The 22,928-nt window shown below is 34.9% G+C and overlaps 1 protein-coding gene and 1 long non-coding RNA gene across 7 annotated transcripts in view; both read right to left on the bottom strand.

Moving 5' to 3' along the window:
* Nucleotides 1-22,928, bottom strand: part of LOC137488661 (uncharacterized) — a 331,464-nt gene that overhangs the window by 104,246 nt on the left and 204,290 nt on the right. The window lies entirely within an intron of this gene.
* sox11b (SRY-box transcription factor 11b) lies at nt 1,350-4,006 on the bottom strand. The gene is given in 1 exon segment (NM_131337.1): nt 1,350-4,006. A coding segment is annotated over 1 exon segment (1,107 nt). The 5' UTR covers nt 3,983-4,006; the 3' UTR covers nt 1,350-2,875.

A 22,928-nucleotide genomic window follows, 5' to 3' on the forward strand; every position in this document is an offset into this window, starting at 1 on the left:
GTGTGTGTGTGTGTTGTTCTCAAAAAGTGACCTTTTTGCAATTATTTGCCTCATTTTCTATTTAATTATGAGACATTTTAGATGACATTTTAAGCACAAATTTCTAGCTGAATTAGCTTGTTGGACGGTCATCATAACCAAACATATTTCCTAAATATTTAGAATAAACAAAGATGACAAATATTTGTTTTAAATACAAATTTATTACATCATATATTGTTAGGAAAGTTTTAAATTACAAAATTGCAGCCTATTGTAATTTATTACGCAAATAACAAACTGGCCAGCACAATAAACTTTCCTCAGTCAGAATTTGGCCATTTACATAATAAAAATTTAAACATAATAGTAATTTAGAGCTTCACATTTCTTTTTTTTTTTTAGCTTGGTCTTAAAGCCTTTTTCAATGGGTTATTTTTTACAATATATGACGGCATAGCAGTGAAAATGGACAAATGAGCTAATGTATGGGACAAATTCTAGACCTTTGTCAACAACCTAAGGATATTAACAGTCAAACGTCAAGCAAAATGTAATCAAAGATCAAGCATCAAAACTTTGGAATTATAAATTTAGTTTTTTTTTTTTTTTTGCTGAAAATGGCCTTCACCAGCTAGCAACAACACAATGATTTGATCATTACCGTGAGTGTAAACTAATCCTACAACCCACACACCTTCAGTTTGGACTGGGTGGCACAACTCATGAGTTATGCAGAAATAGATACTGAGTGCCAGAAGCATGACAGCTCTACAGCCCATTAGCAGATCCTGTGCCACTCACTACAATAAAGGCTGAGGTAAGATTGCATCACACAGAGCCTGACTGCAATGACACAATCGTTATTAGCATGCAGTGCTGGAGCAGGCCTGTATTTCTCCATTTGAATAATCTTTGATTTAGTGTAATGTAAGCCAGCAAATAAAAAAAGTCTGCTTTACCAGTGCAAAAAAGCAGCAAATGAGGCTTGTAAAAAAAATTTTCAGCCACTTTCATGGCAGAATTCATCTTACCAGGCTGGGCAGTTAGTCTTGCAGAGTTGAATGAATGCAATTCAAAAGGAGAAAAAAAAGGGGCAGAGCCCATTGGAACACTTTAAGGAGGGGGTTATAGTTAAACCAATCAAAAAGGGCTCCATAGGCAGCGCGAGGTTTGATTTCTTAAAGGAGCAGATCTTTTTTTTCCCCCAGTCTAAAGGAAAAAGAAAACTCGGTTTGAGAGAACGGGTGGGAAATGTTTACATGCATCTGGAAACACAAATCCTTCTGAAGGAGCAGAATGGAAAAATCACAAATATGCTTGCTTTGATCACACACACACACACCATTAACCAGACATACATTTTCTTATCAGTTCCAGCTGATTTATTTGTGTCAGATACAGACTTCAGCATGACGACATGTAACTCATTTCCTTTGCTACAAAACGCAGATGGTCCATTTTGGGAGTATATTGCACAAAATAAAATAAAAAAAACAATGTGCCATTATGATGGAAAAAAACAACAAACAAAAACTAAACAAAAAAATAAAATAAAGCAATACAAAATCCAGTTTTACACCTGCTATTTGGGACCCATTCACACAGATATACATAAACTCCTAGCTTTACTATATTACAGAACATATACAATCTTCAATCTAGTACCAGAAATGAGGCTCATGTGTTCCCCCAATTCCATTGTACATTTTCCCTATAGAAACGCTTCAGATCTACAGCTGTACACTTGCCTTGAGTAAAATAATAACCAGGCATTTAAATGCAAGTCGACTTGTCAGTTTAATTCTTGCATGCTTTTACAAATGAAACCGGGTTGAAGTGCCTGAAGAAACCTCACTTAAAGCACAGTAAGAACATTCCCTTTAACTGTACAAAAATATGCCAGAAAATATTTTACTTTTTTTTTTTTAAAAAGATGAGGTATGTTGGTCATGTATCAAAATGCTTCCTGCCATACCTGTGTGTTCTAGAGTGGTTATCTGCGTAAAATATCCCCATACTTGGAGGGAAACTGAACCGGATAGAAAAAAAAAGAAACATTTGTGACGTACAGAAATTACATAAGACCTCAGAAAAAGTTCCATCCTGAACAGTGTTTCAGAATTGCCTCCATTCAGTCAAGCAGCCATTTGCCAGCTCCCTGTAGAGATACGGGTGGGATGGGAATGCATAGTTCAGATTTTACATTTTGCGCTCCACCACAGTTTAAGCAGTTTCACTGCAACCCCACAGAATAACCACACATTATGGCAAGCTACTTTAACATTTACTGCTTTCTAACTAACTAGCATTAATTTTTTTCAAGTGACTTGTACTTATTAGTGATTCAATAGTGGTTAGTGTCTCAAATTCACTAGCAATTTATTTATATAATACCCTATAATTTAATTCTTCAGGTCACTATACTAGATTAGTACCAAATGGAATGGCTTAATATTATTAGTAGTATTAGGTACAGGCAAAATTGGAGAATGTGCCAGCAATAACATTTCAATCAGCTGAGAAAACATGTTACAATTTGTTAAAATTAATAGCACAAGAGTTACTTGCCATAAGTGATAGTGACTAGCAGCAAAGGAATAAAGTGTTTTCGCTAAAGTACTAGAAATAAAATAAATCCTTGTGTGTCATTCACTGGCATTTGAGTGATGGTCAAATAAGACCATACCGTGCAGTTTCAAGGAGTAAATGTTAAAAGAGCTTGCCATACACACACAGCACAGTCAATGTTTGGACCATGTTGTCACTTTTTTTCTTAACGTTACGCGTCTCGTAACGCACGTTCCTCCGTCTAAACCGGGACAACCACCGAGGCAGAGTCAAAAAATAACCTGAAGATGCGCAATGCCTCCTTGGTCATGGAGGAGTTTGTCAGTTAGTAAGTGAAAACCAGGTCTGAAAAGTTCGCCTCCAGCCAGTCTCCCGCGATCATCTCACTGAGCTCGGGAGTGCAATAGTCCGGGAACTCGAAGTGAGAACCGAGGCTGCCCTCGCTGAACGAGTCCAAATCTTTATCCACCAGAGAGAGGCAAAGGTTTCCTGAAGTGTTCCCCAAGTCCGCGGTGTGAGAGCCCGCCGCTAAGTTCAAACTGAAGTCCACCAGCAAGTCGTCGGAGTCCTCGCTGGAGCTGCTGGACGAAGAGGAGACTGACCTGAAAGAAGATGCTGGTGACACCGAGGCAGGGTAAGCTGCGCTCTGCTTGGTAATGTTCTTGAAGTTGTAAAACAGTCTGCTGCCGTGAGTCGCGCTCGTGTGCCGGGACTCCTCGTACATGCTCGCGCCATGCTCGGACTCCGCAGCGGAGCTCAGCGTGGGGCTCGCGGGGACGTTGTGCAGCCTAATGTGCTCCTCGTCCTCGTAGTCATCCTCCTCGTCGTCGTCATCATCATCATCGTCGTCGTCGTCTTCGTCGTCAGTAAGTTCCCTTTTGATAGACTTGGTCACTTTTAAGTTTGTGAAAACATAGTTGAATCTGCAGTCTTGTGTGGATGCTCTGGCGGTAATGTTCCCCGGTTTGCTGGGCTTGAGTTTGGCGCACTTCTTCCCTGCGGCTGCTTTGACACTTTTGCTAATCTTCTCCGGCGACTGCACTGCTGGTTTTGAGGAGCTGTCGAGCTTTGGTTTTTTCTTGGGTCTGTATTTGTAGTCGGGGTAGTCAGCCATGTGTTGGAGCCGGAGCCGCTCGGCTTCGCGGATAAAGGGAATCTTTTCGCTGTCCTTCAGCATTTTCCACCGCTTCCCCAGCCTTTTGGAGATCTCTGCGTTGTGCATGTCTGGAGACTGCTCCATGATTTTTCTCCTCTCGATTTTGGACCATACCATAAACGCATTCATGGGTCGTTTGATGTGGCCGGTGGCTGTCTTGCACCAGTCCGGTTTCGGTGGCACCGGGCTGCAAGCCATCATTTCGCTCTCCTCGGTGTCTGTGGTCTCTCGCGAAACGCTGCTCTCCGTCTCGCTGTGGTCCGTCTGCTGCACCATGTTCAAACACACTTTTCCCTCTTGATAGACTCTAGCAGCTGCCGCACTCCAAGTCAAACCTCTTTTCAAAGTTACCGACTGCCTTCTTAACTAGTTCCTTGGTTTTTCATGTCGATTACGTCACGTATGATTATCCAATAGCGTGCCGCGTCTCCTCCCACCAAAGCCTAGACGTTCTTAACCCTTCGCTGCCGGAGTAGACTAGACTGCTAGTCAATGATTTAAGTGGTGCCTTTATAACCAAATGACAGGCTACTGTGGCACCATAATATGTATTTACTGATCTAAAACAAATTTAAGCCAGCTTTATAATTAACCAAACAAATATTAAGTGAGTGCCAGGCTTATTGCGTAGTGCAAATTGAGTTATGTTTTTTTTTTTTTTTAAATGAACATTTATTTGTTTTTGCACATGAGGGATTGTAATATAAAAAAGTAAATTATACATCTATGTTTTCTTCAAAGAGCTGACATCTTAGTTCACAGCATGCAGTTCAGATAGTGGATTCGGACATGCCTTGTTGCCATCCTACCTCAGTACACAGCCCAAGATTTCATTTGTGAGCACGCCTGTGGGTGGGATTTTCATTACGTGTGCGAGACAGGCATATTGAATGAACAGCGGATCGTTCAGAGCGAGGGGATAGAGATAAAGTGAGAGGATAAACATTTAGTGTATCTGCATTTGAAATATAGACTTACAAATTGCCTGGCTGCTTTTGATTATTATGTAATTCTTGTAGTCCTGTAAACATTTCTCAAAATGGTTTTATATTTTTTTTACACTAAAAATCAATTTTGAAAGATAAATACGTCATGATGTTACCTCATACCTGATTTAAAGGGTTGATTTATAGGGTATTTACTCAACCTCATATCATTTCAAACCCACAAAAGAGCTTTTTTTTTGTCTTCAGGACACAAATTAAGATATTTTAATGAAATGAGAACTGAGATTCACCCAATTCTGATTCTTAAAAACATTCATAAAGAAGCTGTTTAGTTTGATCCGTGTTTATATGTGAATAAAGGCTAAATAGGGATTTATTTGTACTTTATTTTTGATTGTTTTAAAGCATCAAGTATTTTGGGTGGATATACTTCCAATGGGACAAAAATCTCTCAGATTTATATAAATACATAATCTGTTTTCTGAAAATAAACAAATTTCTTGAGTTAAAAATTACACAAGGTTGAGTAAATGATGACAAACATTTTTAATTTTCATTTAAAATCACAAATTAGAAAGAATTAAAGTATTGAATTTTCTATAACAACAAACAGTATGGGAATCAATCCCTTTTTATGGAGGTACTCTTCATAAAAGCCCACTTATATAATTTAAACATTGAATTAAATTGAACCAACAATGTTTTGCAACACTTTATAGATATAATAGTTCGTTTTAATTCAGTGTTCAAATATATATATATATATATAAATATATATAAAATATATATATATATATATATTTTTTTTTTGTAAAGAAGTGCAGTTGGTTGAAAATATACAGTACACACTGCCATTAAAAGCTTGCGGTTAGTTTACACTTTGATTCCTTTTGCATTTAAGAGAGTCTGCCGGAGCTGCGTGCTTGACTTTACTGATTTACATCTTGACAATGTGCTGTCAGTGTTAATGTTGATTATACATCCCTGTCCCACTTCCTCTATATTATGCAAGGAAAATGTATGTAGGTTATTACTCTAAAGCCTGAGCTCATAATAGAATAATGATGTTATATACAACCCGGCCGTCTCGACCTACATATTTACCTTGCATATTTCTTTTTATAAAATGATGTGTCCAGACAGGAGAGGGAGTGCAAAGATTTGCTGTGTCAAGGAGGTGAGCAACCCTCTCTCTCTCTCTCAGAGTCTCTAGACCACCCTACAACCACGGCTCTGGCTGACAGCCAGCTCTGTCTCTGATAAACCTCTCTGCAGTTCTCTCATTTCTCCTTCCCCTAGAGGGCAATCATTTACCCCTTTGAATCTGTCCTGCCCTGCCCCCACGCATCACTTCCTCCCCCACCTCAGACTCATGCAGTGACACATTAGAAATGCAGCGAGGGGATTTTGCAGGGCAGTTTTGCATTGAGATATTGAGATATAGCCCAAGATTAATTTTCACGGGCAGCGTCTCCTGCAGACCAGACCACCCCCTTCCCTCCCGTCACGTCTTCCCACTGAGACTGGCTGCTTCTGAGGGCTGTCTGCCACAAGCCACATGTCTTTCCATCTCAGAGCCATTGATCATGATATTTCGCTGCCTTTTCAGTTACTTTGCATAGTTTTTATTAAATCTGACTATGTCACACCCCCCAAGAACTAAAGTCACCAAAGGTTGACATGTTGGCGAAAATACCTGTGTATTCATCTGATATGCAAATAATAATTCTCACGTATTCTTGTTTATCTTAAAAAATAAATGGGTAACATCATTTAAAATAGGAGTGAGCTATAAAAATGCTCAAATATAGAGCAAGAAAATGTATAGACCATTTTGAGGAATGTAAACAAAAACAATTGTCCCAAAGTATTTTCTGTTTTACTGTTTTATTTTAATTTCTGTTGCTTCAGAAAATCCAAAAAGAGCCACATATTGATTAGGGATGTCCAGATGCAATCATGTGATTAGAAATCGGGCCCGATCATGCAGTTTCATACTCGATCAGAATCTATATATATTTATATTTATATATATATATAAACAGTTAAAGTCAGAATTATTAGCCCCCCAATTTTTTTTTCTTTTTAAATATTTTTGTATAAAATGTTTAATAGAGCAAGGAAATTTTCACAGTATGTCTGATAATATTATTTTCTTCTGGAAAAAGTCTTATTTGCTTTATTTTGACTGGAATAAAAGCAGTTTTAGTTTTTTTAAATAAACATTTTAAGGTCAAAATTATTAGCCCCTTTTAGCTATATATTTTTACATATAAACATCTAATAAAATATTATTTACTGTTATGAAGGCAAAGATAAAATAAATAAGTTATTAGAAATGAGTTATTAAAACTGTTATGTTTAGAAATGTGCTGAAAAAATCTAAACAGTTAAACAGAAATTGGGGGAAAAATAAACAGGGGGGCTAATTATTTTGACTTCAACTGTATGTATATATATAAATAAATAAATAAATATATATATATATATATATATATATATATATATATATATATATATATATATATATATATATATATATATATATATATATATATATATATATTCTGATTATTTTAAACACCTTTATAGTTATGTGGTGGCACAGGGTTGGACCTCTTTCTTTACTAACACACAGAAACAGCAACGCGTGCGGCATGACATCGATTTGTTGCAGAAACACTTTTGGTTAAAGGCTGCCAAAATAGATGGCTCTATTTCTTCACTCTTCTTTATTCTTTTTTTATGTATTTTTGAAGTATCGGATCGGGTTTCGGTATCGGTATAGAAACTCAAAATCAAATGACTCGGACACGGGAGGGCAAAAAAGCCTGATCAGGACATCCCTAACATTGATGATGTTATTATAGCTGTTTAAACATAAAGTTATGATTGAATTGGCGCTTCTTACAGTTATGAAATGGTTTGGCCAATGACATCACCACAATGAAATGGTCTATATGAAATGTATGTTAATATGATTATAGTTTGCTTACTAAGCCAACTTTATCTCAATGACAATAAAAACACATTAAATTCTAAAACTACAATTTAAAAATTAATTATACAGTTTTTATTTTACTGACTTCTATTCACACTCATTTGTGTACTCATTTTTTAATTATTTATCAATTCATTTTGCTGTGCTTCAATTTAGATGGCACCTGACACCTACACATTCACACCATGTTAAGATTTGTGAACATTAGAAGAATGACAAGTCACAACATGCCATAAAATCGTTTTCTTTTCTTGATCTCTTCATCAACATCTTCATTCATGTTCTGATTATAAATTATTATTGGTTTGGAAAGACATAAAAGTAAACAATTAATGATTACATTTTCAGTTAAGGGCAAACTCACCTTTTTTAACTGCATGCTCTACCAAATGGTAATCATATTTTGACTGTTTAAAATAATGACTGTTAAAGTCATTTAAAGATTACTTTTTTAAATAATGGTTTACACGCACAGCATTGTTGGTTTACAAATAATAATAATAATAATAATAATAATAATAATAATAATAATAATAATAATCCTGTCACACTACTACACTTGATTTTGGTTTTATTGAAAAAATAAAAATAAAACATGTTAAATGAGAATCTGAAATATTTTATGGCATACTTCAAAAAATAAAGATGATTTAGTATTCAAAAATGTTTTATTTTGATACTTTTTAATAAATAAATTGGTTTTACACTTTATAAATTTTAAAGTTTTCATAGTATATGTGTTAATTCCAGTACTTTTACCATAAACCAACATATCAACCATTTAGTAGAGGTTGATACTTAAAAAATTCTGGGATGTTTTAAAAAAAATACATATATTTAGTGTGTTAGCGACATTAGGGGTTCACAAATGCAATCCACATTTTTTTTCTTGGTGGGGCAGTTAAAAAAATTACAGTATTGGATTAAAGTGATGTAGACTGCATATTTTTTATATATTGGATGTAGGATATGTTGCTTAATTTATTCATTCATCATTCATTAATTCATTCATTCATTTATTCATTTGTTTAAGAAAAAGAAGCCAAACATAATGTGACATGTTGCTGTGTACACATTTTTTTTTTGTGCTCAAAATCTAATGTGATTGTGACTTTGTAATTAATTATTTACCAAAATAGCAACAATAAACTACTGGCAGCTTATTACCTGGTTCATAATTTGCATGATCAGAGTAAGGCAAGACAAGTTTATTTATATAGCACATTTTATACACAATGGTAATTCTAAGTGCTTTACATAAAAATGATTAAAACATATAAAAAAAGATTAAAATGTGTTAAAACAGGTTATAAAAGATTGAAAAAGAAAAGAAAGACATAATAGTGTGATCTGTCGGACATAGCACAGTGCTCATTCAGTATAGGCACAGCTAAACAGATGTATATTCAGTCTTGATTTGAATGTGCCTAATGTTGGAGCACATCTGATCATTTCTGGAAGCTGATTACAGCGTATTAGATGAAGGTGGATTCGCTTTGCCTTGACTAAACTCTTGGAATTTCTAATTTTCTTGATCCTAATGATTTGAGTGATCAACCCAGATAATATATCACTTCAACCATATAATGCCATTTGTTTAAATGGCAGAATAAAATTTTCAACATCAAAAAATTGCCAGAGCAGATCAAGGTCCCATAATACATTTAAAAAAAAAAAAGAAAGAAAAAAAAACGCTTTCATCTACAGACTCATACAATTATACAACTGTTAATTGAAGATCATATTCATAGCACAGCTAAAATAATACACACGTTTTACCAGACCAACTAATGTCAGCGCTTTTATGAAACCATGTGCTCCACATTTCATCATTTTAATCCTCCAAAAATTGTCCCTATTCACAGACATATTTACTCACTGTAACCTCAATTTGCACCTTCTTTTTTTTTTTTAAAGAAAATGAAGGATGAGTTCAAATAATTTTCTGTGCAATCAACATCATTCCACAAATGGTGGCAGTAACTAACCTGGAATACTCCTTTAAGCTTCAAGCCAAGAACGTTTAAGAGTTCTTGCTGCACCCGTTTCCCATTTTATTTTTATAATAACACCATTCCGTTCTCAGAGCAGCGGTGCATTACAGTAAATTAGATGAGGCTTGTACTGTGGTAAAATGGGCCTGGCTGAGAGCTGAGGTGAAGAGAAGATGATAGAGAGACGGAGAAAAGCACACCAGACAGGAATGACTCATCTCTTCCATGGCGTTTATCTTCCTTAGACTAGGAGCTGCCACTCAGCCGCAAGAGAAGTGCTAAAGCAATGGATCGATAGACAGTCCTGACTAGGAGCTATCTGATATTGAAGATGCAGGAACGTATAGCTTCTGAATGGCCCCTGGACGGGCTCGTTCAATATGCCTTCAATCTCAGCAGCACACAAAAGGCTAAAGTCAGATTAGGTGACTGCGGGCTTGGAGGGACACTTGCAATGGGTGGAGTGGCACATTCACATAAATGAGTTAACAAGCCTAGCATCCTGGCCATTGATTGAGAATGCGATGGCCAGCTTTGGTCTTAGGGGTCGTAGCTTAACTAACGGCTGCTGTTAAATGTGTGAACTCAAAGGATCGCATGGAGGGCGTGGATGGGGACTGATTGTTTGGCAACACTTTTTGGTTTTTTTTTGAAGGTGTGTAGGCTGCTTGGAAATTGTTCAGATTAAATACCCTACAAGGTGTACATGTTGTTGTTGTTTTTTTTTTCAAAAAAGTTGCATTAAAGTGATCAGAAGTGACAAGTGGCAATTACTTACACTACCAACACCAAAGTTTAGGGTCAGTAGGATTTTTAAATGTTTTAAGATAAGCTTATCCTGCTCACCAAATCTGCATTTATTTTATCAAAAATACAGTACAAATTGTCAAATGTTCTTGCACTATAAAAGAACTGTTCAAAAGTAGTTTATCATTTAATTTAATCATTTATTGCAGTGATTTTAAAGATGAACTTTCAGCTTCATTACTCCAGTCTTCAGTAATCCCTCTAATATGTATTATTATTATTATTATTATCATTAATATTAATGGTAAAGATAATAAAAGCAATAATGACTGGAGTAATCGTTTAAAAACAACATACAATTAGAAAGCAGTTATTTTAATTTTTATAAATATTTAACAATTTAATTTTTTAAAAACATTTAATAAATGCTGCCTTGATGAACAAAACAATTTTCTTAAAAAAAAAAAAAAAAAAAAAGATTTCAAACTATATCTATTAAAAATGCTGGAAAAAAGCATTGTTTCCACACAAATGTTTAGGCCGCTTATCCTCTGTCATTATGATTATACAAAATGTTTCTTGAGAAGCAAATCAGCATATTATACAATTATTTCTGAAGGATTGTGTAACACTAAGGACTAAGTAATTGCTGTTGAAATATTTACTCTATAAATAAATTAATATATATTTAATATAAAATCATATTCATTAAAAAACACATTACTGCATGAATTATTTAAAGCTAAAGTCATTTTTGATACTGACTACCTACAAATAAGGTATCTTGTGAGCTATGTTTTTTATGTTGTCTTTTATACACAAAAAATATATGAATTAAAATATCTTAAAAAATAATATAAAACGTCTTATAAGCAGCGGAATACCAGAAACATTGCCATAAAAATGTATTTTCATAATTTGTTTCAATAATATACCAACAAAGTTCAAATCTGCTTTATGTAAATTTCAGTATTTTTATGTGCAAAAAAAAACCTTGAAAGAATCTTTTACAGGGTTTCTGCAGGTTTCAGAAAGTTAAATTTAAGACCTTTTAAGACATTTTCAAGACCATTATGAGTGAAATTTTAGTTAAGAAACGCAATCCAAAGATTTTTTTTCTTGGTGGGGAAGTTAAAGGGTTAAAAATTTGAATAAAGTTTTAAAGGTTATAAAAACTATAATAAATGCATTCTAACAGTCTGTCCAGGTCAGCGTCCTCAGCAGTAAATACATAAAGAACTTTTAAACAAGTCTTAACATAAGGAAAATAATTCAACCATTATGGTAAATAGAGCTCAAATTACATTCTTAAAAAGTTAAACGTTTATTTGAGATGGGATGTTAGTGATTGGATAGGTGTTAGCCTGATTGGGTAGCTATACATAAACAAAGGAAAATTAAGAAATGTTTAAAACAGATTTAAGACCTAAAACACAATATTTCATTAAATTTAAGGCTTTTAAGGCCTACAATGTTGTTTTTGAGATTTAAGACTTTATAAGACCCTGCAGATACACTGGTTCTAAACGTTTAATTTTATAGTTATTAACAGTTGCAGGTTTCCATGCTGTTTAGACATTTAATTCAGTTTATTTTTTCAGATTAGAAGAAAAACAAATACAGGTAAAAGCTCTTTAGAACATGATCAAATGTTTTCTGTATTTTTCTCACTATTAATGTTTCACATAACTCCAATAATTCTTGCAGATCCAACTCTGAAAAAACCCTTGTTAAACAATTCTCTCTGTTTAATTTGAAACCTAAACAGGTCTTTACTTTCAAGCTGTTAACAAAACAAGGAAGTCAGCAGCAGACCATACACCACAAAATGTTGTATGAAATGACTTTCAAAGACATCTAGAGGAAGCCTTTTCCACCACTTTGCCATTTTATTTTATGGACATTTCCCGAATTTACCATGCATGAGATTTTGATCTAATTCCGCCACTTCCAAAACATTTCTCTAGTGAAAACCCCAGCGTCGCTGTGATTTGGGGAGAGTAAAGGATTTCGTTATCAGCGATAGATAAGAAGCCTCTGAAGTGGAATACATACTGTAATGCAATTGACCCCATGTCTCCACACTTTCAAGGTCTGATGCTTGGCAGACAGGAGTGACTTCACGAGAAGATAAACAGAGAATACTTAACACGCTGGTGTGTGCTTGTGTTAGACCTTGTCAATGCAGCAAATGCAATGGCAGATTACACTCCAACACCGTAACCTTGCTCTCGTATTCTTACAAAAACATCTCCATGTGAACTGGAGGTGGCTGTTGAAGTTATACGCAGGATTTCACAACACTCTCTTCAGTGCCTCTGTGTCAAAATGATGAAAGCAGTGAGGTAAACAAGATAAATGCAAAAAAACAACAACTTTACAGTTCTCAAGTTACACTACCACTGACTTTGAAAAGTTACCCGACTCAATATATGTAAAAAAAAATAATAAAAAACTCAGCATGTTATAGTTTTATATAGAAGGAAATCAAGCAGTTGTTGTCAATCTACTAACAAAACTTGTATTGCAATAATGCATAAACAAGCACAGGATGTACTGAATAGTATATCAGCTTGTGAAAGTCACCTGAAAGAGAAGATAATGCTTTTATGGATAAGCTACATACATTCAATGTTTTAGGTCAGTCTGAAACCAGTTGAATGCAATTTTTAGTGGCATTTATACAATTTTAGTAAAAGAAATGGATGTGAAATGTACTGGAGCAAATAACATGCTAATTTATAGATTATAATATGATTGATAAATTAAATGGTGTGAAATGTTTTACATTATTTTCTGAGATTTTAAAAGAGGTGTTCGTGTAGCACAACACACAGGACAACGTTTGCATCTAATAATAGTTCTCTATGGTTTTAAACCTTTATGAGTTTCTTTCTACTGTTGAACACAAAATAAGATATTTTGAAGAAAGCTGAAACCTGTAACCATTAGGCTTGGTCGGTAATACAGTAATATGGTATACCGCAGCATCTAAAAATAGCAGCGGTATCACTTTCAATACTGTTATACTGTCATAAAAACAATGCATGTACATAGGGGATAAGGATTAAACGTTAAATATAATTTATTTAATGCCTAAAATGCGTATGCGTGGTTTTCATCACAGGAAAGCGTGGAGGAGAAAGAGAGAGGTGGGGAAAGATGGCAAGTCGCTCACAAAGTCGAAAAAGATCACAATTTCTGCAGTTTGGCAGTATTTCGGGTTTTGACCGAATGAGAAGGGAGAGGTGGTAAATACGGACAAGGCAAACTGTGCAACAAAAAGGTCACTGCGAGAGATGGAAATCCCTCAAATCTAAGGTCGCATATATGGTATTCAGGCACATGTCAACATTTTAGTGACACTGTCTGAGCCTTACATTATAATTTTTTATTACACACGGTAATACCGTATACTGAGGTAAAATAGGAGAGGAGGTTTAACGGTATCAAAATTGAATACCGCCCAAGCATAGTAACCATTGACTTCCATAGTAGGAAAAACAAATACTTTGGAAGTGAATGGTTCCTGGTTTCCAGCTTTCTTCAAGGTATCTTCATTTCTTCACCTTAGAATTATAAGCTTCTGACTTTTTTGTCCAAATTGAGTTATTGACATATTCTTGTTAAATAACAACTTATTTACATTATGGGATGTTTTTTATAAGTTGTTTACATTTTAAGACTTTTTATTTAAAAAAGCAAATGTTACACTCATACTGTTTGCTATGAAATACTGTTTGCAAAAACTTTGAAGCTCATTATCTCAAAATCATTCAGAACGCAAATAGAACCTTATAATTCCAAGGTGACGATTTGAAGAAGAACAAAACAGAAGAACGAAAGTCAAACCGGTTTGGAACAAGAAAAAGGTGAGTAAATAATGAAAGAATCTTCATTTTTGGGTAACCGTCCCTTTAAATTGAATTGATTGTGTAAACTAGTTAATTTTACAGGTTTCCTGTGCTATATTGTGTCATCTGGGTTTAAAATCTACATGTTAAATCAAATTTAAAATCACAAGTTATGTGGTAGATGACCGGTAACTGATGACTTATTTGGTGTGTCACAACTAGTCATGAGACTAGTTGTGATAAATGAGAAATGAGAAGATGCTTTAGTTAAATACTGATGACTGCATCTCTGTGACAAACCGTGAGATCATGCACAGTAAGTCAGAGACTCATTTATGGATCAAAAAGTGAGTGTTTGTTTTTTCTTTGTAAGTATTTCTGAGTAAGTTCTCCCTGAGTCTTCAAGACAAAAACCCATCATGCATTGTGGGAGCACATTGATCTTTACAGCTCTTCAATAAATACTTAAATAAATGCCAAAAAGCCATGAATTGTATTAAAAATGTAACAGCTTGTTGATATGCAAAGTGCAAATCCAAACAGATGGGCGTTTATACACTACCTGACAAAAGTCTTGTCGCCTATCCAAGTTTTAGGAACAACAAATAATAACTTGACTTCTTGATGATCATTTGGTATCAGAAGTGGCTTATATGAAAGGCAAAAGCCTCAAGATTTTGCATATTTTACCAAAATAAAATTCGATCATTTCTTGATTTTTAATTATTTAATTAGGACAGTAAGGTCTGACTTTGCTTAGACAAAAGTCTTGTCACTTAATAGAAATAATGTACACAAAAAAATGTAAAGTCATGGTGCAGTGGAAAAAGAATTATTATTGTGTATGACTCTCATGAGCCTGGAGGACTGCATCCGTACATCACTGCAGTGACTCAAATAACTTATTAATAAAGTCATTTGGAATGGCAAAGAAAGCGTTCTTGTAGGTTTTCCAGAGTTTCAAGTATAAATAAACATAAATTTCTTATGTAATGGTGAACTACAGCATGCATTTGTGGAAAGCTTTGGTATTTTTAACTCAATAGCAATGAAATTAAACTATTGTATCGATTGTCTTGCCTTTTCTTCCTCCACTCTGTTTACACTCTCCCAGTCCTCCCTCACACACACCTCTGCATAATTTTACAAAACTATAATGAAAACTAAACATTGCTAAAACTGGAGATTCTGCAATGCTTTAAAGCACCAAAACTACAAAAACATGAGAAAGTGGCAAGATTAGTAACAGCTAGCGCCAATGTAAACTGTCTGTGGCATAAAAGAATACAGTCAGGATTTGCTATTGAGGTGCACACAATGAAACATTATAGTGCTGAAAAGGCACTGACATTTATTTTACCATGTATTTGCATTAGGAGATTCCGTTTCAGATGCAAAACCCATAGTAGGAGAGTATTTAAATGAATGTTTACTAAGGTTTGTGGTAGTCCGTTAAAAAAAATATTAACCAGTTATGCTCCTGTGTTGTTTCTTGACTATATGAACCATATCATCATCATTAATGTTCACAGTAAAATAAATGGCTGTGATTTTAGTGGTTGCAAAAACACTACAGTAAAAAGTGTGATTTGGTTGACAGTAGGGTTGAACAATATATCGCTGAGCATCAATATCACAATGTGTGTATCTGCAATAGTCACATTGCAGGATTACATTATTTATTAAAGATAAAACAATAAAGGCATTATTATTATTTTATTATTTATGCAATGCTGATCATGATATTTTATATTTGACTGTTCACTTTCTGTACTTGAATACTGTCAGACACTGTATTTATTTTTGCTTGTAATTTATTATAATTTATGCAGATGCACTGCATAGAAAAAAGGCTTGATCATTCAGGTCGATCTAAATTAATGAAATCTTTCCAAATAGATCTATTTAAATCCTCTGGTAAGACATTCATATTCATATGCAGAAAAAAAAAAAACTATTTCAGATTTTTCCAATATTGTGCAGCCATTGTTGACTATAAGATTCTTTTAAATATGTATGTTGAATAACCATAAAATGATTTCTCAGAATTTCATGCATGACATGGATGTTTACATTACTTTTATTTTTTGAATTTTCTTATCAGTGATTTATAACAAAGTTTATGTTGCATCTAATATTGATAAATTATTATAATTATTACAATAATAATAATAATAATAATAAAAATAATAATAATAATAATAATAATAATAATAATTATTATTATTATTATTATTATTATTATTATTATTATTATTATTATTATTATAATAACCTTTATTTTACCAGGACAACCACATTAAGATTAAACATCTCTTTTACAAGAGTGCCCTGGCCAAATAGATAATAAATAATGTTTATTGCATCACTTTATTGTCATGTGTGTCACCATGATGGTGTTTTTGAACGACAATGAGCAGCTTCTATATTTTATTATTGTATGTTGTGTGAAAATAGTTTGTAAAGAGCATTGGTTTATCATGTGATTTTTCCCATGCCCACATGCATTTGGTTGTGTTTTTGTCTTTGTAACAAAGGTACAATGTTTAGTTTTTAAGTATTTCAAAAGAAAGGTCTGCTAAAACCTTTAAATTAATAAAATACTGTAAAATTGGGAAATTTCTTTTTTGGTTTCTACTGTATTTGTAATGCAAGAATTGTGTTAACCACAGCTGTTTTAACCATAAATTTGACTGATTATTTAGTGCTGTTTTGCAACTTAATCTGTGCTGGTTTATGTACTGCAAGCTATTAAGAAAATGCTGCTGTGACTGTGTTTTTTATATCAAGCATTATCAGCAGATTACTCGCAAAATGTTCCCCTCTAGTTGCCACTTTTGACCTAATCACAAATAAATCACAGATAAATTGCATTTACACATCCTGTAAGTCACATTTTATAATTATATTCATAAATTAAATAAAATTGGCTACAGTAGTCTTAAATAAAATTAAATGTTAGCAAACACACATTTTAGTTTCTCAACAACACAACAAATGTACTAAAAAAGATTGTACAATGCAAACAGAAACTCTAGTGGCAATAACAATAAACAATGCTTCTTATAAATGTCAACAGTAAACCAGTTTATTATTATTAAAGTGAAGCTGAGGGGTTATTTACACAACAACCTTTTGAGCCAAAAACAGAGAAACCTTTTATGCGTTTCACTTATTTGTTTACTGGAAAACCAGTTTTTGGGACTAAAAACAAATACAAAAGTGGAAGTTTTTGAAAAGACAGCCATTGCCGTGTACATGTAAACGTACTTTGTTTATTAACAAGTTGACAGCACCAAATACTATCCTGTAATACATAATACAACTTTTCTGTTCGGTTTCGCAGTTGTGTAAACGTGGATCATTTTGAAAACGTTGTCATGTAACCAAGGGAACAACATTTCTGTTTTGAGGCTACACTAATTCCCAGAACAAAACCAGAAAATAAAAGTTACCGTGAGCGACGTCCACCACACTATTTCAGTTTTCCCGGAACATGAAATTATTTTATAGTGCAAAAAAGAGCATCACATTTCTGAATGTTTTTTTTTTTCATATATAATGTTATAGGTCAGTCATGAATGATAAAAACATGTAGCTACAAACATAAATTACATGAACAATCACTATTCAGTTCACTTCACTATTATGTGCCAGGTGAAAATATAATAATTCAATGACTCACTCAGTCTAATCTTCAGGAAGACCCCACAGTTAATGTTTTTTGGCTGACTTAAGATCGCTTTGCTTCTGTCTCCTGCTATCCTAATCCACTCCTGCAGTTTCATCTTCTCAAGATCTCGTTTGATCAGGCTCATTATCAGATTTACTTAAGGTTTTAAAATATGATAATATGCATGACTGCCTTTTCACCACTTTGAAAATACAAATATTATTTAGGCTGGCCACTGTGCCATTATTTATTTTCGCTGCTCACTGTGCACTAAACAATAATCACCAACCAATGAGAGTGATTGTATACAAAGAAAAGCTGATTGGCTGAAAATATTGTTGAGGGTTAATAGTTAAACGGGACTTTTGCTTTAACTTGCGCACAGTGACTATCGTTATATGTGTGTGCATGCATACACAATCCACACAGCCTTCGCTTGCACTGGTTTGCACTCATTTACATTCTCTCTCTCACACACACACACAGACACAAAGACACACGTAGGTATTCACAACGCACAAGTAGGCATGGGCTGGTATAAGTTTCTGACAGCATGATAACCTTGAATAAAAATATCAGTTCTCTTAAAAATATTCTTCTTAAATGTCTGGGTAAAAAGCAAGATTTTTTTCCATTTTGAACACAACCGCTGCATCCGAAATCACATACTTCCATTCTATATAGTATGCCAAAAACAGTTTGTGAGGCGAGTAGTATGTCTGAATTCATATAATTTAAAAAACAGTATGCGAGAAGTACCTGGATGACCTAGTAGTTACGGCTAAATTGTGAAGTGCTCATTCAATGGACACTACGCTGTCCCATGATGCACTGGGAGAGAACTCATGGGAGTAATGCAATGCAATGACGCGGGTATGTCATGTCATGATGACAAAATGGCATCAGATATCCTTTCTGCTGGAGATATTATTGTCCTTAAAAAAACAAAAAAAACTTACATATACTGTAGGACAGAAATGTTACATTTTATAACCTTGACTTTTCCAAACCATGTTATACCTTGAAAACGGTTATCGTCCCATGCCTACGCACAAGTAGAAATAAATACCACAATGCAAAACATGAATATCTGACATTTTCCGGAACAGGATCTGGCCAGATATGGCTCAAATTAAGCACTGGCTGCAACATTGTCATGTAAAAGTAGCCTGAAATTAGCAGTGCACAAAAAAAACTTATAACAAACAAAAATTTGAATCTCTCTTATAAAGCACTAATCCAAATGTGCATATGCAAATTTGTTTTGCTTGACCTTAATTGCATCATAAGAGTTGCTTTGGAATATAAATCACAGCGCATTTACCTTTCAATTCACACTGCAAGACAGACATCTACACATCATTACACACTTCATCAGGTTAAGCTGGATCTGTGAGTACGTTTATATGGACACCAATAATCTAAAACAGCGATTTTTGATTACCTTAATCCGACTAAAATCATAATCAAACTAAACAGAAATGAAATTAAGACATGTGGGGTATGCCGATTATTATTGAAGTGCAGTACAGACATGTAAACACCTTTATCAAACTATTACCATCATGTAGAACTGTTTGCTGTGTTTTGCGACAGGGGGGGGGGGGGGGAGGGGTATGGGGGGGGATGAATGGAATGTTCCTGAATAAAAATAAAAGTACCATATGGCAGATAAAGTCAACAAATTAACAATGAAACACCAGAAATTACATTAAACTCCGGAGGAAATGTGGATAGCGTGGTGATGCATTGACATTCATCGAATTATGTGCTATAACATGTACAACGGGATCATGAATGGAACATTCTAAAAGTAACTCATGCAAACACCTTAATCATCAGAATCAGTTTTATTGCCAAGTGTGCTTCACACACACAAGGAATTTGTTTTGGCTACAGAAGCTTTCAGTGTACATAAAGTTACAAGAGACAACACAAAATAAATATGGAAAAAAGAAATACGATAAGGTTAGAGCAGTTAGGTTAGGGCAAAGCAGTAGCGCAGTAGGTATTGCTGTCGCCTCACAGGAAGAAGGTCGATGGGTCGCTGGTTCGAGCCTCGGCTGGGTCAGTTGCCGTTTCTGTGTGGAGTTTGCATGTTCTCCCTGCGTTCACGTGGGTTTCCTCCGGGTGCTCCGGTTTCCCCCACAGTCCAAAGACATGCGGTACAGGTGAATTGGGTAGGCTAAATTGTCAGTAGTATATGAGTGTGTGTGTGTGAATGTTTCCCAGAAATGGGTTGTGGCTGGAAGGGCATCAGCTGCATAAAAACTTGCTGGATAAGTTGGCGGTTCATTCCGCTGTGGCGACCCCGGATTGATAAAGGGACTAAGCTGACAAGAAAATGAATGAATGAATGAATATACAGGTTATACGGTGCTGTGTACAAATGCGTATAAGAAAGTATTGCACGTTTATTGCACAGTAGGGGAATCATATTATGATTACTGTCTTATTCAGATTAAGGCAAATAAATAGATTACTGATGTCCATGTAAACATAGTCACTGTATTGGTGTCTGTTGACATATGTAAGAGCTTTTTTTATCAATTGAGCATGCTAAATTTGCACTTGTCTGGTTGTAGAATGTGTGAAAAGTCTACATTTGTCAGCACGTTTCAGAGCAGTGTGATTTGGCTTTAAGACGATGAAAACCCAACTTATTTTCTGGCAAATGAGAAATTGTAAATAAACTTCTCTAGCTCACCAATCAACCACCGTTGATTAACCATCCAATAAAGCTGCAGCATAAAGCTAAGCATTGTTACATGCAGTGCACTTGTTTGCTGCTTTTTTCAGTAATAGTAAACATGTATTCAGAGGTTCTCGTGGGGCCCTGACCCACTATAATGAGAGTGTGTTTAGTCTGAAGGCCAGGCCCTGTGTTGATGGATTGCACTGCCTGAGGGAGAGTTTTTTTTTTTCTTTCTTGACACCACAGGAAAGCTCGACAAGGTGCAGGGTGGACATAGATTTCTGTGCGCGTGTGTGTGCCCTTTTCAAACTATCGATTACTGGAGCCGATTTCATGTCATAGCTACAGGCCTCATGCATATGTGGTGGCAAAGGGCAAGATGAAAGGCATCAATCAGACAATGCTGCTTTATTATCTCGCCATGAAAACATGCAAGGTGGATAAATAATAAACACACTTGTGCTGATCATTTTATGTTGCGCCTCGGGCATTTTGTCCAAAACATTACCTGGGTTGTACTGTTCAATTGTGGAGAGAGAAACTGTTTGACCTAGTTTTTTAGGGATTTACAAGGGCTGGAGTCGGTCCAAGCCTTTGTCAGAATGTGAAGCACAATCTTACTTTTGACTGAGCAGCCATTTTTAGAGCAACAAGAGCCGAGCTGCTTTCCTATGGTGTCGGACGTGGAGCTTTTCTAAAGGAATAGTTCACTCTAAATTACATTTCTGTCATCGTTTGTTCTGTGCAACATAAAAGGAGACATTTCAAAGACTGTTTTTCTGCGTAATTACAATGCACACGAGCTGGAGCTTTCAAGTTTCAAAAAAATTATTCATAAAATGGGTCAATATGTCTTGTGCCTTTCTTTGTTTAAGGAAAAGACCAAAATTGTTGTTGTTTCAAGTCATTATTCAGTGAAGTTTGTGATATTAATAAATGATCCTTTAAGGTTTGATCTTCGTCATTTAAAAAAAAAAATGTATACTGTTGTTTGCCCACAAGAGTAAACCTGAAAAGAAAAAAAAAACAATAACACTGCTGATAAATGAAAAGAAAATACAATCCCTCTTTAAATAAATACTAAGTAATTTAAATATCATTATGCAAATGATATTTATAAATTATAAAATAATTTAGTTAATTGAAAGGGGCTGCACAGTGGCGCAGTGGGTAGCACGTTCGCCTCACAGCAAGAAGATCGCTGGTTCGAGTCTTGGCTGGGTCAGCTGGCTTTTCTTTGTGGAGTTTGCATGTTCTCCCCACGTTTGCTTAGGTTTCCTTTGGGTGCTTTGGTTTCCCCCACAGTCCAAAGACATGCGCAACAGGTAAATTGGGTAGGCTAAATTTTCCGTAGTGTATGAGTGTGTATGAATGTTTCCCAGAGATGGGTTAAAGCTGGAAGAGCATCTGCTGCATAAAAACATATGCCGGATAAGTTGGCGGTTCATTCCACTGTGACGACCCCAGATAAATAAAGGGACTAAGCCGAAAAGAAATGAATGAATGAATGAATGAATGAATGAATGAATGAATGAATGAATGAATGAATAAATTTAAAGGGGAATTATTCATTATTTTTTTCCTTAAGCTTAGTCCCTTATTTATCAGGGTTTTCCACTGCAGAATGAACCACCAACTATTCCAGCATACTGTATGTTTTACGCAGCGGATGCCCTTCCTACTGGGAAGTACTGGGAAACACCCATAAACTCTCTTATCCACATACACACACATACACTATGGCAAGTTTAGTTCATCCAATTTACCTATAGAGTATGTCTTTGGACTGTGGGGGAAACCAGAGCACCCGAAGGAAACCCACACGAACAAGGGGAGAACATGCAAACTCCACATAGAAATGCCAACTGGCCCAGCCAGGACTCAAACCAGCAATGGTAACAGTGAGGTAACAGGGCTAACCACTGAGCCACTGTGCTACTCAAAAGTGAATCATACTATGGCGTATTAATACATGTGACCCAGTATGACAAAACCTTTTTAAGTTGCATAGTAATATTTGTAGAAATTGGCAAAAATACACTGTATAAACCAAAATTATATTTTTTTATGCCAAAACTCATTAGAATATTAAAGAAAGGTTTATATCAAAAGTCCATTTTTGATTAGAAATATGTATATTTAAGATCTTCATTCGGACAACATAAAGGATCATTTCAGAATATTTAGTTTTGTTTGAAACCACAGATTCCAGGTTGTTAATAGTTGTATATCAGCTAAATAATCTCTTGTTCTTACAATACATACATACCTTTGCAGATTAACTCTTAATGTCCAAAAATAGACACTTATG

Source organism: Danio rerio, chromosome 20 (assembly GCF_049306965.1).
Source record: "Danio rerio strain Tuebingen ecotype United States chromosome 20, GRCz12tu, whole genome shotgun sequence".
Classification (NCBI taxonomy): domain Eukaryota; kingdom Metazoa; phylum Chordata; class Actinopteri; order Cypriniformes; family Danionidae; genus Danio; species Danio rerio.